Genomic DNA, 18,028 nt, shown 5'->3' on the forward strand with positions numbered 1-18,028 from the left:
ACACAGTATAGTTCAGGCATGGGCAGCTCCACAGTGCCAGCTATGATGAACAATTTGATTACAGTCCCACTGTCTATGCCTTTAATATAACCAATTCTATTTTTTTCTGTGTGCATAGTATCTTTTCAGTTCTTACTGTTACATTAATGATAAGACTTAGCAATGGAAACCATGTCAGGCAAGGATTTCTTATTCTATATTTGTATACAAATCCCCATCAGGTGCATATGCCTATCTAATGCCTTCTGCTGAGAGCACACAAGAGTGGTTCATGTCCAGGTAGAGTCTCGAATACTGAACATAAATAAGTCATTACAGTACAAGTAATTCACAACATTTCCTATGGGAAAGTTTTCCAACAAATTAACTTACTTGGAAATAATAATGCTTTGATAAAAAGAGGCACTTAGTGATTTTCTTTGTGGATTGCAAAACCTTCATAAATTCATATAATAAGCTGTCTGAAAAGACTCAGGAAACAATGTTGCCCGATTTCTTGGAATTTCACAGTATAAGATTGTACCAATGAGTCTAACCACTTAGGAAAGTGTCTTTTTTTTTTTCCCCCTTTAGAATGTTATCTCATTATAAACTGTCACTCTGGAGACTTAAATAAAGCCTTTCCATTCTTGACAAACACAAGTCTACTTCATGCAGGTCTGGATGGTTTTAGGGAAGTCCTGTAATCCCATGGAGCATAATTAATGTGTACATGATAAGGACTGTAATCTACTTCTCCTCATAATGGCAACAGTGTTGTCTTGTCACATGATTATTTGTCTTTTTAAATAAAGTAACAATCTAGGGCTCCAGTTACTGAATGCCGTCCATTCTTTACCATAAATCTCTAGTAGATATCAATTTAATCAGTTATGTATGGTATGCATATAGTATCTAAAAATAAAAGTTTGATATAAATAAATGTCCTTTAGTGGCAGTATACTAAAAATAGCCCTTTGCCTCAGACAACCATTAAAATCATTTTAGCAATATAGGCAGCAGCTACATATGATGACTGCAAAGGGTTAATATTGCAAGGTCCATTTGGTCTTTCTTTACAGTGAATTAGGTTCATAGCAAAGTGTTTATAGGAGGATGACATATAGGAACAGAGTTGGTCCAGAATGAAGTGGAATCACATTTCCCAAGTCACAGGTTAGTCTACATAGAAACTAGTATCCAGTACCTTATCAAATACAAAAGTTATGCAGTCAGAAACATGTGACTCAATTTGATTTGTACCAATACATCAGGTGACATGAAAATGAGAGACAATTTCCACAGGACAAGAAATCAGGACGTGTAAAGTGCTGAAAGACCACAATAATTACTTTAAAGCAGTACCAGAAATTTGATTTCTTTCTTTCTTTTTTTTTTTTAAATCCCCAAATCCCAAAACAAAATAAGCAAACAAAATAACCTCTGTGCTTTCTGGTATCCCAGATGTCAATGTATCCTTCATTTTAAGTAAAAAATCAGTGCATACGTTATATAGGTAAATAAAAACAGGGGAAAGAGCACTTTCCTCCTATTATGAATTCTGTCCAGTTGCCATTTCAAAAAGTAAGCAACATTTGGTGTTCTGTACAATGATAGAAGAACATCTTCTCTCTTGTCTTTCTTTTTGGCACAAGGTATGGGTGCGAATAAGATGCTTTGGTCCTGATACCAGACACCCGAGTACTGAGGACGGTGTGCAGTGAAGTCTGTCCACAGGTTTCCTGTGTCCAACTCTGCAGGTAGCTGGCTGGCATGTGACTAGATTGTACTGCTACCAGCGGCCACTGACACTAGCAATGTCTGAGTGATACTGACGGGGCAGCCGACCACTCGCTCCACCTTCCAGGAAAGAAGCACGTGCATTTGGTGGTTCAAAAAGTTTTCTTCGGTTTTTGTTTAGTTCTAGAGAGAGACAGAGAGAGAAAGAGAGGGGATTGTTAGGAAGTCACTGACGGCGTGTTATTGTTGTTGTTAAGTGCCATTGAGTCGATTCCGACTCACAGTGACCCTGGTACAGGGTGGTGAGTTTGAACCGCTGAACCTGTGGTTCAAACTGACCTTATGGTCAAGGCTTATCCTACAGCATTCCACCAGGACTCCGAAGAAAAACTGTTGTTGTTGTTAAGTGTCGTTGAGTCGGTTCTGACTCATAGCGGCCCTCTATAGGGTTTCCGAGCAACAGTTGGTGAGTTTGAACCACCGAGCTTAAGGTCCAGAACATTATCCTGCAGCTCCACACCAGAGCTCTGAAAATGACGGCATGGTAGATTTGGAGGGGGCAGTAAAATCTAGCAGCAGACAGCAAACTTTTAGGTGGTGGTCTTGATATTTCAAAAAATACTATAAAGTCTGATATTAAAGAAAACATAAATGAGTTGCCAGTGGTACAAGTTGTTTAATGCACTTAGTTGTTACCTGAACGACTGGAAATTTGAGTCCATCTAGAAGCACCTTGGACAAAAGTTCTAGCACTTCCAAAGACTCAACCACGGAAACCCCTCTGGAGCACAATTTTACTCTGAGCCACATTGGGTTCCCATGAGTCAGTCAACTCTACAGCTCTTGTCTATTGGTACTCTAGAAAATCAAGGGCAGCAAATAGTTTGTACTGCAGTTTGTAAACCATCTGGTGGATATGTCATCCTCAGAACCATTTAAATTCCGAATGCATAAATCAAACAATTTTTTTGGCGGGGGTGGGCAATACATGAGTCAACGCCTTATGTTTATTTTAGTACTTTTTCAACCACTTTTTGAGTTTTGTACTTTTTGAGTTTTGAAGTTTGACTTCAAGCTGTGGCCAGCCACTTGCCCCAGATGCCATTTCTGAAGTTGAGGGTGGGTGGGATGGGGTGGGGTCAAGAGAAGCTGCTGAAAGGCACATGAGAGAATGTTCTGCTACCCAGTGACACCGAAAATTACTGAAACTACTGAGCTGAAGTATGTCAGACACAACAATCACCAAGTTAGTCCATTCAGATGTGAACAGCATGACCAGAAGATTCCCCAACTACATATAAGAAGACCAGCCAACTGGTGCTGCCGATACTCCTGGAGTGAGAATAGTTCTGTGGTTGTTGTTTGTAAGTGCCACAGAGTCGGTTCCAACTCATACAGACCCTGCATAGGGTTTGCTAGGAGCAGCTGGTGAGTTTGAATCACTGACCTTATGGCTCAAACCGACCTAGAAGTTGAGTTCTCAATCCAAGAGTGCCGTATCAGGACTGCACGAGGAATCATATTAGCAGAAGTTTTCGTGGAATAAGAAATCAACTTAGTAAAAATATCAACAGTTTAGGAAACTAATACTTGCAAACAACCACATTCCTAATTTTCTAGGAAAAAGTGAAAGGTCTTAATGTGATTTTTAAAGAAACAAGAACTGTTAAGACGACGATCCTTTTTGCCTACTAAAATGGACTAATTTCAAAGATTGAAAAGTAACGGAAGCAGCCTACCTTGTTAGACTAAGCAATGCTTCTACCCTTGAAAATCCTTGAAAAGCTGGTAATACTTTCATTTATTAATTTATTCTGATGTAAGCCTTTTAATTACAATAAAATAACAACAACAACAAGTCTTTTAATGACTCATACAAAATATAGAGAATTGACACACTCTGGATAGTAGAGTTTCTGACAGCCTCCAAATGTACATATCTTTAAACATGTTGTGGTTAAGTACAATCATGTTAATTCTGACTCACAGAAACCCAGTTTAGGGTTTCAAGGAGCAAGTGATGGGTTTGCACCACCAACTAGGCAGTTAGCAGTCCAATGCTTATCCTACAACCCGACAATAAGACTCCATCTTCAAATATATTTACCTTCAGAGAGATTTTGTTGTGTGCTGATCAGATACAGCTCATGGTGCTGGTGGTCATGCGCCGTGGAGTCGGTTCTGACTCATAGTGACCCTGTATAGGGTTTCTGAGGCTATAAATTGTTACGGGAACAGAAAGTCTCATCTTTTTCCCACAGAACACCTGGTAGTTTCAAACTGCCTTGAGATTAGCAGCCCAATTCATAACCACTATACTATCAGAGGTCCTAACCAACAGTGACCCTAAAGGACAGAGAAGAATTGTTCCAAAGTTTCTAAAGCTGTAATCTTTACAGAACTAGATTTCTGGGTCTTTTCTCCTAGGTGTGACTGATGGGTTCAAACTGACCCCCTTTCAGATAGCAGCTGAGCACTTACCCATTGTGTCACAGGGATCCCTCATAAATTGATTGTTGTTGTTAAGCGTTGTCAAGTTGGTTCTGACTCACGATAACCCAGTATAGGTTTTCCGAGGAGCAGCTAGTGGGTTTGAACTACTGACCTTGTGGTTCGCAGCCCAAGTGCTTATCCTACAGTGTGACAATAGGAATCCACAAATAGATTGTGGTGATGAGCCATGGAGTCGGCTCCACCCTACAGCGGCTCTATGCAGAGTGTTCGAAGCTCTAAGTCTTTACAGGAGCAGAATGTCTCATCTTTCTTCCACGAAATGGCTCATAGTTTTGAAATCTTGACCTTGAGATTAGCAGCCCAACTCGTAACCACTACACGACCAGAGCTCCTTACAAACAAATTGGTAGTTGCTGGTGGTTATATGCCACAAAGTCGATTCCAAGTCCTAGCAACCCCATACAGGGTTTCTGAGACCATAAATCTTTATGGGAGCAAAAAGCCTCATTTTTCTCCCAAGGAACCACTGGTAGTTTTGAACTGCTGACCGTCAGATTAGCAGCCTGAGGGATTAAATAACTGAGTTGTTTAAAGTAATTTTGCGGGGGGAGGGGGAGGGGGAGGGCAGAGGCAATATGTGATTCAATGCCTTAGGTTTATTTCAGTACTTTTCAACCACACGATCTTAAAATCCCCTTTTGAGCTTTAAAGTTAAACTATAAGCTGTGGCCAGCTGCAGTCAGGCTTTGGAAAATGAGTTCTGGAAGATGGACTAACACCCTTAGTATTTCATCCCACTGCCTTCCAGAATGCAGATTCCTGGCATTATGTTGTTATGAAGTGCCGCTGAGTCAGTTCCGACCCACAGTGACCCTGCATAGGGTTTCCAAGGAGCAACTGGTGAGCTTGAACCACCGACCTTGCAGTTCAAACGGCTTTGCAGTCTGGCACATTAACCCACAGCGCCACACCAGGACTCCGGCCTTATAGGGATGAGTAAACATAAGAGATCATTTCTCTTTTGTTCCCATACAGAGGGCATGTTGTTGTTGTTGTTAGGTGCCACCGAGTCGGTACTGATTCATAGCGACTCTATGCACAGCAGAACGAAACACTGCCCAGTCGTGGGCCAACCTCACTATTGTTGCCACGCTTGAGCCCATTGATGCTGCCACTTTACCAATCCATCTCACTGGGGGTCTTCCTCTTTGTCTCTGACCCTCCACCTTACCAAACATGATATCCTTCTCCAGCGACTGGTCCCATAGAGAAGAAAAGTATCAATGATTTATTAGAGCTTATGTGGCAAGCACTTTACGTCCATTTTATTCTATTTAAACCCTTCTTAAGTAGTCTATATTATCATTCCTATCTTATAGATAAGAAAACTGAATTTTAAAGCTAAATATAGTAACTTGCAGGAGGCCACACTGTTAAGTGACATACCTGAAACCCCACCCAACTGTCTGATGTTCAGGTGCCTGCCCATGGCTGAAGTGAACCGTCAGATGAGCAGAAAAGACCACCAAGAGGCCCCAGTAACACAGATTTGAGGGATCAGAATTCCCCATTGTGCAGACAATAAAGCTTTACTCCATATTAAATGCACTCCCACCTGCTTCCCCAAAGCCCAATTATTATTTAAAAGGTTGTTGTTGTTGTTGTTGAGTGTTTTTGAGTCAGTTCCGACCCATAGCGACTCTGTATAGCGTTTCTGAGGAGTGACTGGTGAGCTTAAACTGCCAACCTTGAGGTGATTCAGACCAACTTTGCAGTCCAGTGCATTAACCCACAGCACCACACAAGGACTCCATTTAAATGGTAACAGAGCTTAAAAGTTCTAAAGAAGCAAGAAATCTTTATAAGCAAAAAGCACGTGCAGGCATGCATACAGATGGCTTCCATTTCATGTTCCTATAAAAACAGTAGCAATGACATTCCTACTAAAGATTGAACGTATGTATCTTGTTTTTTGTTTTTTTTTTAAAAATGCACTTTAGAAATCCAGACAGAATTGAGTATATTTCCAAGTAAAGTTTTAGAACATTCAGAATAAATGAATCCCTGAAAGTATAGAGTCTGGGCCAGGAGACTTTCACCGGCCTCCATTTTCTCACTTCTCACATAGGAGTAGCCCAGAAGTCATGAGGACATTCCCGGAAAGAATTAGGTTAAAACACCATTCTCCCCATTTAACAGGTACAACTGAGCACATGAAAACAATCAGGGCCATTGAAGACTGCTTTTCTTTAAAAAAAAAAAAAAAGAAAGAAAAGAAAGAAAAGAAAACTTTATCCTGAAACATTACTTCAATTAGATCTTTGAAAGTAAACTAGCCATGAGGGAATTCCGCAATTCTAGAAAGATGCAGTTTGTAAAAGAGTCCATACATGTATATTTCTAGAGGCATACATATATGATACAGATACAGGTGTATAGATCTATACCATATATCCATACACACGGTCCCAAATGTGAAGCACAAAAGTAGACCTTACAGAAAGGTTCTCCGGGAGCAAACCCTACTGAAGAGACTTTGATTTATGTGTTTTTAACTAAAAAGAATACTCCTTCGTCTGATTTGTGTCAGAAAGCCTGAGGGATAGTTTGGGAAAATACCAACCTTTTTCTTTGAAATTCCAAGGTTCACACAATCCTGGCAGCTCTCAGGATCTTGTTGCGGATCTGAACAGAGTCACAAACTAAAAGAATAGGTCGGGAAACGTTAGATCTATCTGAGGCCATGGCAGGAAGCCCGTCAGCAGGATGCTACACTTCCTTGCACTGAGTCCCTGTAAATTTAATCAATCTCTAGAATCCTGTGAGAGAAATCCATCAACTAGTAAAAAGTCTGGATTTGAAAAATATACATTTATTCTCTAATTCATCTCTACTAGATGTTAAGTTTTACCTGCTCTGGTATTAAATGTCTTCAGGCCCAAGACTGAAAACAAAAACCTCACATTGAAGGAAAAACTCTAATTACAAGTTTAAAAAAATTTTAAAGCAATTTTGAGCAAGTTCGAGTTACTCAAGCTGTGTAACCAGAAAACAAAGGCGAACCCAGGTTGCTGAGCTATCCCACATCTATCTGCAAATGGAATGTTCTAGAACTGTATGGCTTTGTTATCAGGTGAGCTGAATAGGAAAAAGAAGCCTTTTGACTTAGGGTTTCTCAAAACAAACGTACTACTTGCAGAGAAAACAATTTACCAGGTTCAAACAAATGCACTCAAGAAAGTAAGGCAAAATCAACCTTAAAATAATCAAATACTTCATGCTGTGCCAAGCATTCATAAGGCATCTTATTCCAAGTCTCTAATAGTCCTTAAAAGCATGAGGACTTGTGAGCCCCACTGAGAAAGGCAGTCTACAGAAGTAGTAATTACATAACCTCAACAGAACCATGCTGAAGATGACTGCAGAAAACATTTTTAAAGAAATGTCAAAACCGTTTTTGTTTACCTCCGTACATACGCGAATCCACCTCCCATATCCCAAACGTATTTCAGAGTAACGTTACTCATGACTCATCTGGAACCTATTGAAGTCATTAGAGATATCTGCTTATTGCTAAATGCTTTGAAATTGGACTGGGGAAAAGAGTTTGACATTCATACTGTCACTGACATTGCACGGTTCTCTAGTGCAAGACTTTGGAGTTCTCTATTTGGTGCAACAGCGCAGGCCTGCAGGTATATTTTTAACAGTAAAGACCTAGTGAATACGTAAGTTACTCAAATTTCTAGTAGTGTATCAGTTACCTTTTCAAATTAATAAAAGAAGAATGTGAAAACACATCAAGTTAATCTTAGTCTAGGAACAGCCCCCGAGGGTTTGCCTTAGTGCTAGAGGCAGTGTGCCGTAGAGTCAGTTCTGACTCATAGTGATCCTGTAGAGAGTTTCCGAGGCTGTAAATCTTTACGGGAGCAGAAAGCCTCATCTTTCTCCGGTAGAGCTGCTGGCAGTTTCAAACTGCTGACCTTGAGATTAGCAGCCCAACTCGTAACCACTACGCTACCAGAGGTAAACAAATAAATTGAAAAACTACCTTCTTGCCACAGATAGTTAAAAAAATAGAAGAGAAAAACAAAGAACAAGGGGCATCCTGCTAATATTCTCTTAAAAGTTAACTTCTCTGTACTAAGCTTGGTGATACACCACAGAAAAGGATGCAGCTTAGAAATGGAAGGTGACAGAAAAGCATCTATTCCAATCTGCCTTCATGGTCAATAAAACAAAAGTAGAAGCAGTTTGGGAATTCTCCAAGGACTCAGACTCTGGTAGAGGCAAAATTCAGATCTCCTTAATTGTATCTAGTGTTCTTTTCCAAATATTAGGCTGACTTTCTAAGCGAGAAGAAACTAAGCATCTGCCCTCACAGAGAGAGCTACTTGGATACACAGGGTGGAGAAAGACGTTCTAAATGATGCATGAAGCACTTTCCATGATAGAGCCTAACTGGCATGCATGAAGAAGTTCAATGGCTGGTGTGCCACTCCTATTTCAAAACTGCTCTGCTATATGTGTTCCAAATCTTCGACATAAGCTTTCCTGGGGAGGGAGGAGGGGAGCTGGGGATGGGATCTACTGCTGAAATAAACGAGAATATGGCTCAGGTGTCCAATTTTATTTGTTGATCTGATTAGTAAATGCTGGTTGGAAAGGACTTTTACCAATTGAATACAACTGATGCAGAGCCTGCAAATTTAGCTTTGTGAAAAAGCAGAGCCACTTTCTCCTAACATCTGGCACTTGGCTCCTGCCCTTGGTGTTGCTGTCTTGGTGAGAAAGCACGCATATCAAGTTGACACTCATGAACTTTACTGGGAAGCCTTTCTAAGAAACTCCAGTCTTTTTTTTCCCCCAAAAGTTCTTCTTTACATTTCACTAAACACCTTTTTGAAGGAGCTCTGGCAGCATAGTGGTTACGAATCAGACTGCTAACCTCAAGATCAGCAGTTCAAAACTACCAGCCGTTCTGCGGGAGAAAGATGAGGCTTTCTGCTCCTGTTCAGATTTACAGCCTCGGAAACTCCCAACTCACCACCTGGACTGATTCCTTTCAAACAAGACAGGCACCCAGTAAATACCACGTATTTTCGATTCCATAGTACATACAACACTTGAACAAAGAAGGTGGTCTGGGGAGACAGACGTCACTCTTTCCCTTCATTCTGTGACTGCCTTTAGGATACTACACCCTTCTGTGACTCACAAATTTTATTCAAACTTTGGAAGAAATGAAAAAGCATTAAGACAATTAATATTGCCAGGTTTCAAGCTATGCCAAGGAGCATTCTCTTTCTCTCTGGTGCAATGATCTCAGCTGTGTGTGCAAAGATACATTTGAAACATGACATCCATTCAAGAATATTTACAGACCCAATGATAATTGCTTAACCGCAAAAAGGAAATTTTTTTGCAGTGGTCAAGTGGGTTGAGATCTTTCTAAAGAGATTGTTTTACCGAGCACCCACCCACTATTCAGGCAGATTTTCAGGCAATGCCTTGATGAAGTAGTGGTGACACTCTCAGCATTCACCACACCGTTGGTAGTAGAATCTTATAAAACTACCACCAGCAAGGTGTCAGGGGAGTTAGCAAGCAGTTGAAGGGTTGAATCTGCTCCACTGATTAAATGTCAAAATATGACTGTAAGCAGTGATATGCACTTCACCTGAGATTGCAAGCAGCATTTTCCTCCTGGCACCAAAAGTAGTAATTCCCAACTCCTTTAGATCCTGATCCGTCAGAGTGAGGAACGTCTGAAGATCGATCTGTGAATGAAAAACAATCTGTAACCAATATGTTAAGTACCTGTTTTCTTTAGTCTAGAGCCAAATGATCTTTAAAACCAACTGTCCAAGCGCTTCAGACTCTTGATGACCCCACATCTGTCAGAGGAGAACTGTGCTCCACAGCATTTCCTACGGCCGATTTTAGGGACGGAGACAGCCAGACTTTGCTTCTGAGGCACTGCTGAGTGGACTCAAACACCCAACCTTCCAATTACTAACCAAGTGCCTTAACCATCCGTACCACACCCAGGGATTCCCCAACTCATTATTGCAACTATTCTTTTTTAATATTAGTTATGCCTTATTTATGTCCAAAAAGAAATGATGACACAAACTTCAGGGAAAAACACCAAGTAACGAAAGTGAAAAAACAGATGTGATGGTTCTAGAAGAGTACTTACTCTAATCCAGTGAACTACTGCAAGTGAGATAAAAATTTAGCTGTGAGCATCCTGGTAGCAATGATGAAAAAGAAAACAAAACACAAATAATTACAAAGTTTTGGTGGATTGATCAAAAGAAAACTACATATCTGTTTAGGAGAGGGAATAAAATTCCATAGCTTTGGATTCTGAATTGGTTAACTGGATCTTTACAAGTAGAAACTGAAAAATACATAAATGGTGTTAAGGGTTGAATGATGTCCCTCTAAGTGCTATGCTAGATCTGTTAGGTTGTATTCTTTCACCATACTTATTCAACCTGTATGCTGAGCAAATGATCCGAGAAGCTGGGTTCTATGAAGAAAAATGTGGCATCAGGATTGGAGGAAGACTCATTAACAACCTGTGATATGCAGATGATACAACCTTGCTTGCTGAAAGTGAAGAGGACCTAAAACATTTACTGATGAAGATCAAAGAGCTTTGGTATGGATTACCAAATGTAAAGATAACGAAAATCCTTACCACTGGACCAATAAACAACATTTTTATCAATGGAGAAAAAAGATTGAAGTTGTCAAGGACTTCATCCTTCTTGGATCAACTATCAACATTCATGGAAGCAGCAGTTGAGAAATCAAACAACATACTGCATTAGGCAAATCTACTGCACAAGACCTTTTTAAAGTGTTGGAGAGCAAAGATGTCAGCTTGAGGACTAAGTGAAAGGACCTGGCGCCGCTCATCAACCACACCTCACACCAGATGGCCCATCTAGAGACTTTTATTCAGGGTGAGGAAGAGAGAGAGAAGGCAGGAGAGAGAAGGCAGGAGGCGGAAAAGAGGAGAGAAAGAAGGAAGAGAGAGAGAGAGTCAACAGGAAGGGAGGGGATTTATATAGATTCAACAGGAAGGGAGTGGTCATTGCTGGGGTGATTTAGCTCTGGCCTATCAAAAGCCACGTTGTCCTTTAAACTACACGCCTTATAGCTTAGGGCAGGGAAACAGACAAAATGGAGTTGGAGGGAGGGGAGAGGGAAGAACCAGAAGGTATTGTAACACTAAGGTGCTTGCGCCTGACCCAAGGCATGGTATTTTCAATAACCTCATATGAATGTGACAGCTGGGCAGTGAATAAGGAAGACCATAGAAGAACTGACACATTTGAGTTATGGATTATCCTCAAGTGCAATTGATGCATTTGAGGAGAATATTGAAAGTGCCATGGGTTGCCAAAAGAACCAACAGATAGATCTATTTTTGAAGAAGTGCAGCCAGAATGCTCCCTGGAGACCAGGATGGTAAAACGTCATCTCTCATATTTTACACATATTGTCAGGAGGGACCAGGTCCTGGAGAAGAATACCATGTTTGGTAAGGTGGAGGGTCAGAGGAAAAGAGAAAGGCTCCCAACGAGATGGAGATGGATTGGCCAAGTGGCAGTATCAATGGACTCAAGTGTGGCAACAATAGTAAGGTTGGCCCAGGATCGGGCAGTGTTTTGTTCTGCTGTGCACAGGGTCACTATGAGTTAGTACTGACTCAATGGCACCTAACAACAACAAGTGCTATGTTGAAGTTAAATTTCTAAACTCTAATACCCATGAATCTGATTTGGAAATAGGGTCTTTAGGAATGAAATTAGTTAACAAAGGTCTTATCAAAGTAGGGGGAGTCCTAATCTGCTATGCCTGGAATGCTTATAAAAATGAAAAGACACAGACAGACACAAACACAGAGAAGATAAGATGGCCATGTGAAGGAAGAGCAGAGACAAATTATGTAGTGAACGCCAAAAAACCCTGAGGCTACCAGAAGCTGGGTTATGTGGCAGGCTACTAAGTGCAAGGTTAGTAGTTCAAGTCTACCAGCTGCTCTGTGGAAAACAGATGAGACTTTCTGCTCCTGTGAAGACTTACAGTCTCAGGAACCCTATACACAGTTGATATGAGGCAGAACCAACTTGAGGGCCTACAACCACCACCAACAACCACCATCACTATCACTAGAAGCTGGGGGAGTCAAAATAGGATCTGCCCCTTGAGCTCTGGGTGAGAAAATAGTCCTGTTCTTTCTCTGAATTTGGACTTTTAGCTTCCAGAACTGTGAGACAATACATTTTTAGTTATTTTAGCACAGGGTTGGTACTGTTACTGCAACCCTAAGGAGCTAATACGATGGGCTCTTCCACAGCATTCTATATAAGACGGACAGAAGAATTCCTAGACTACATCAGACCCATGGTCCAGCCCAGAAAACTATCTCTGAAAGTGGCACAACAGAAACACTCACATGAAGTGTACCAGGCACTTCAAAAAGCTCACAGAAAATTTCCATCATCTTTAAATTATGTGTTTCTACAAAGTTTTTGAACACCCCTCATATAATCATACTCTGGGACAGACATCAGCCACAGGTGTTGAGGAACAAGCCCAATGATCCCGACTTTCCTTTGACAACAGTGTGAAGGGCAAGAGCTCTGACTCTAGAGAGCCTCAGATTTTGATTCGGACTCGTCTCTTACTCACGGGAGGTACATATGGTTGTCAGCACTCTACCTCACAGGGCTGTTATGAATACTGATGTGACCAGAGATGTAAAACCATGGGCTTACCAAACAGCTTCCAGACTAACACAGACTAGAAAGAATGGTCTGGTGATCTACTTCTGAAAATCAGTCAATGAAACCCTATGGATCACTACAATCCAATGGATACCCCATCATGGGGATTAATTTATACGGGACTGTGCATGATTTATACAGGGCTGCCATGAATTGGGGGCCAATTTGCTGGTAGCTAACAATTAAAACAAAGATCAAATATTGGTAGTTACTATTATTAATAATGTAAATACATAAGTCACCTGTGAAAACTGCTAAATATATCTAGGACATTTTTGCAATAAAATCTCAATAGATTATTTAATGGGGAATTTAGCTACATTGTATATTAATACTAGAAGCACAATGTCAAATTTTAACATATCACAAAGCAAAAAAGTATACACTGCATTCCAGTAATATTGGACAAAATTTGAAATGTTCTATTTTGATTTTAAAGGCAGATCTAGATATTGCAAAACCTTAAGGCCATTAATTTACCACAATTCTAGAAATATGCCTTGAAAACGTCTGTTTAATAAAATCTACTCTCTAGTTCAGGAGGAAAATGAACCTCTTCTTGAAGGGCCAAACTGTGAATATTTAGGCTTCATGGGCAACACAGTCTTTGTTGTTAACTACTCAGCCCTGTTATTGGAGTTCCAAAGCAGTCACAAACAACATGTAAACCAAAGAGTATGGCTTTGTGCCAATAAAACTTTATTTACAAAATCATACAGGTTTGTATGCTGTAAATGGCTGAACCCTGCTCTATACCAAACTCAAGTTTTGTACTTTCGTGTTTTCTTTGTTTTCAGAGATTGGGTAAGAATTATCTGTAAGAAATTTTATTTCTTTGCTTTTTCAAATAAGTAAACACATGAAGAACAAACCTAGTGTATCATTTTATAACCGTCAGTTTCTTACTTTGAGACATCCTGTGATATAGTCAATTAAAAATACCACTCCTCTTGAGACTCCCACCAGCCACTTTTCATCAAACTAGCAAGGCTAAATAAATGCATACAATTCTTTGATTGTTGATGAAAGTGTTATTCAACTTAGAAAATTCTTGGTTAAATAAACAGTACCTTAAACTCAAGAAAAAGAAACGAAATCAGTGCCCTAAAAATTCAATGTACATGTGACAACCTCTTTGTCAGTGTGAAAAAAAAAAAAAAAAAAAGTCCAGCAATTAAAATTGGTATGTGACTGAAGCATAGACAATAAATTGAATTTATGAGACAAAATGCCTTTAAAATGTCCTGAAATCTTTACTGAATTCTACATGCCTGGGAATTTCTGACTTAGTCAGATGTTCTCTAACATCAAATAAAGCCAACTACCACCAAACTTGGACCATGTCTAGATTTAAACAAGAGACACATTTGTAAAACCATTCCAATGTTCTGTTGCATTGGATTCGCCATGCCCTGAGTTCCACAAGGCACTATTGGAAGGAACCATGCTCAGGGCCTCTTCTTTGTATGCCAATACTAACGAGCCATGGCAGGTCAGTGTGACCAAAATCCACAGTTGTTGTTATTAAGTGCTGTAGAGTTGATTCTGACACAAAGTGAACCTGTATAGGGTTTCCAAGGAGCAGCTGGTGAGCTTGAACCACCAACCTTGCAGTTCAAACGACTTTACAGTCTGACGCATTAGTCCACAGCGCCAGGAAGGGAATATGTCCTTTGGACCCCAACATTCCTGCTCATGAACCTCCATGACCCAGAGACAGAAAGCTGGGACACCGGAGAAGTGGCAGAACCAAGAGCCAGACAGCTATGGACTTCCCAGCCCATGGAGCAAGTAAGCTGAGTGCCTTTGGACTGCAGACTTGTCTACAAAGTGGAGTGCCTCCAGGCAGTTAAGTGTGAGCTTAATTGAGCTAGGTTTGCTGTTACCACTTGTCGGTCAGTATGTCTTACTGTGACGGCTTGTGTGTTGCTGTGATCCAAAGGCATGCGGAGCCAAGTGGCCGGGTAGTAGTCTAAACTTCCAGTATGTCTCCTGATGGGAACATTCCTCCCATTAGGACTAAGACCTCTAAACCTACAGAGCACAGGATCTTGATTCTAACTCACAGTGACCTGGAGGAGAGAAGAGAATTGCCTCATGGGGTTTCCAAGACTGTAATCCTCATGGAAGCATACCATCACCTCTCTCCACTGTGCAGTAGCTGGTGGGTTTGAACTGTCAGCTTTTCAACCAGCAGTCAACCTGTTAAAAAACTGTCAGCAGCAAAAATGCTACAAATGGGCCACCAGGGGTAACAGTGAGTAGTGGTACCACTCCCATTTCCACCCCTTGATTCCTAGACCCGGAATCCTGGCTATGGGGAATGTAGCACCATTTACTGAATGCTTGTGTCACTCTGTAGGAGAAGCACTAGACCACAACGTTGGGTTTGAACCAGAAGATTGATGGTTTGAACTCAATAGCTGTTCCTCAGAAACCCAATAGAGAGTCACTATGAGTCGGAACCAACTTGATGGCTCTTAACAATAACAACACTAGATGCTGATTTAGAGGATATATGGCCTTCTAGAGAACACTGGGACTCCTGGTTTAGCACTGTAGAATCAGCACTGGACTATGAACCACAAGGCCAGCAGTTCAAACCCACCAGCTGCTCCTTGGAAACCAAATACAGGGTTGCTATGAGTTGCAACCCACTCGACGGCATATAACAACAGAGAACATTGACCCAAACCTACAAGGTGTTTCCACCTAGCTGGTATCATATTTGTGTCTTTAGAAGGTGTCTTTAGAAGACCACTTCATTGTTCTATCAAGTCAACTGCTTCAGAATGACAATGCTGCATATCATTCATTGTGAAGAGAGTCTCTGATATGAGGAATTGCTGTGTGGGATACCACGGCAGAGAATATGACATTTCATGAACGGTAGTTTTAGCAGCCCTGTGTGCAGGAAAGGCAAATCCGAATCCAGATTGTTTATTCTGTTCAAAAAACACACTGGCCTTTCCATGGTGGAATGAAATGGTGCAAGGTACCATTTTTTGTGCAAATAATGTGCTGTTCTACCCCATTCCTTCTCCAAGTATTCATTTAAACAGGTGTAAGAGGGATGGTTCTGCTGTCAGGAATGATTCAATGCAATTTAAAGGCTCATTGTCTCTAGCTTCCTACCTGCCCATCTATCACAATCCCAAGTCTCAGGATCCTCAGTGTCCCCATCAATACCCTCACTTTAACTTCAGTCACCATGCAAGGTTGGGGATCCAACTGGTGGTATAAGTCAACCATTCCTATGATGAAACTTATGACAAAACATCAGCTCTGCTACTGCTACTGCTAGAACGAAGGCTTTCAAGACATAAATGTGGACTTTCAGGTCTCATATGTGGTGTCTGAGCTGAGACTCTGAAGCTCGGAGCTCTTCCTTTTCTCTGTCTAGCAAAAGTTGGACCAACCAATCAGCTTCCTTATACTTCTCATCCTAAAAAAACTGTAGAAAAATATCATATATATATGGCACGGTAGGATAAAGTAAGCAGTTCATAACTACAAACTGTTCCTCAGAAGCCCTATATGGGTTGCTATGAGTTGGAATGGACTCAATGGCACTTAAGAACAATATATATAAGCACACACATTTATATAAATATGTATGTACATATATATTTTTTTCTATCCACTTTTTGAATTCTTCACATATACAAAGGGCAAGGAGGGAGAAGATGGAGAGGAAGAGATTTCCAGCAAGTGGTGCATTTGGTTGTGGAGGTGAGCCAGTCTCAAACAGGCAAGTCATATGACAGACTGCTGGCTCACTGGGGCTGTGACATCCCAAGAACCAGAGGTCAGATGATAATGAGTTAGAAGCAGGATGAAGAATTGGCAAGCTTTGCCAGAACCTCCTTATATATCGGATGCAGGCCAGACCCCCAAACCAACTCCCCTTGGCTGCTCATATCAGACCATAAAATGGAGGCTCATTACAGAGTATCTGCCAAATCCCCAGAAAATCGTAGCCCAGCCATGTTGATACAGAATCTTATCCATCACTCTGATGAAGGATGGTTACAAAGGCATTTTTCTATTATTTCTAATGTCCTGTGTATACTGGGTGCACTAATTAAAAAAGGAATAAGGTGACATTTTTATCAGCAACAAAAACAAGCTATGAGACTTGAACACATGCCCAGGGACAATACAACCAGAGGTCAATGAGTGATTTCATTCTAGCAGTCATCAATGCCACAATCAAAACAAATAAACCAGGAAAATAAATAATGACCGACCTCTTGCTGCTGGAAGACGTCTGTGTATTTTCCCAGGCCCAGTTTGCTGAAGAGCTCAGGGAGGTCAGAGCCTTTAAAAGAGCTGTTCAGGTTACAACCATTGCTTCCTGTCAGCGAGGAAATGCAGTCCATGTAATTGCTACTGCTGAGATAGTGTTCCGCTGAAAGGCAAAGGAAAGAGACAGGCTTGAAGTGTAAACGCCCATAGAGACCACAGTTTAATTAAAAGTTTTAATCACTTAAATATTTCAGATTTCATTGTTCAGCTGAAGAGAGCAGTAGCTGCAGAAGTATAACAATCCTTTACTGAAACATCAGCTTTTCATTAAGGAAATGCTGGTTATTGCTTTCAGGGAAGCTCTTGTCATTTAAAAGGTTACACTTGGGAGGCAGCGATTCAGCAACAGTGCCTCTGTAGTTAATAACCATTAATCATATTCTCCCTGAGAATTCAGAAACATTCACTCTTTATAATTGATTTGATGGGAATTAAATGAAGAATTGGAAGGAGGATCTCTGGGACACGGTAAGTGTATGGAAACTTATTATAAAGTCCAGGTTCCATTTGGATGACAGGATGGTAATCTGTAACCAGACTTGTGTTTTCCTGTAGTCAAAGGAATTCTGTAATATTGCAACACATAAATCTCATTCCCTACAAAAATACAACTAGGCAGGGAGTTCACAAAATAGAGTGCTTCCAAAATTAAGAGCAATATATGGTGTGGTAAGAATGATGCTGGAGTTCCTGGATTTAATTTATAACAGAAACTAATCTACCCCTTGGGAAAAAAGTCT

General features: G+C 40.7%; 1 protein-coding gene across 1 annotated transcript in view; it reads right to left on the minus strand.

The window, feature by feature from the left end:
- Nucleotides 1–1,577: 1,577 nt before the first annotated feature.
- Nucleotides 1,578–18,028, minus strand: part of BICC1 (BicC family RNA binding protein 1) — a 366,532-nt gene continuing 350,081 nt past the window's right edge. The window contains exons 19-21 of the mRNA XM_006831098.1: nt 17,231–17,391; nt 9,854–9,953; nt 1,578–1,902 (exon numbers count right to left, since the gene is read on the minus strand). Coding sequence (XP_006831161.1) covers nt 1,772–1,902; nt 9,854–9,953; nt 17,231–17,391 — 392 coding nt within the window. The 3' untranslated portion in view covers nt 1,578–1,771. The remainder of the gene's footprint in view (nt 1,903–9,853; nt 9,954–17,230; nt 17,392–18,028) is intronic.

Source organism: Chrysochloris asiatica, unplaced genomic scaffold, assembly GCF_000296735.1.
Source record: "Chrysochloris asiatica unplaced genomic scaffold, ChrAsi1.0 scaffold00003, whole genome shotgun sequence".
Taxonomy (NCBI): Eukaryota; Metazoa; Chordata; class Mammalia; order Afrosoricida; family Chrysochloridae; genus Chrysochloris; species Chrysochloris asiatica.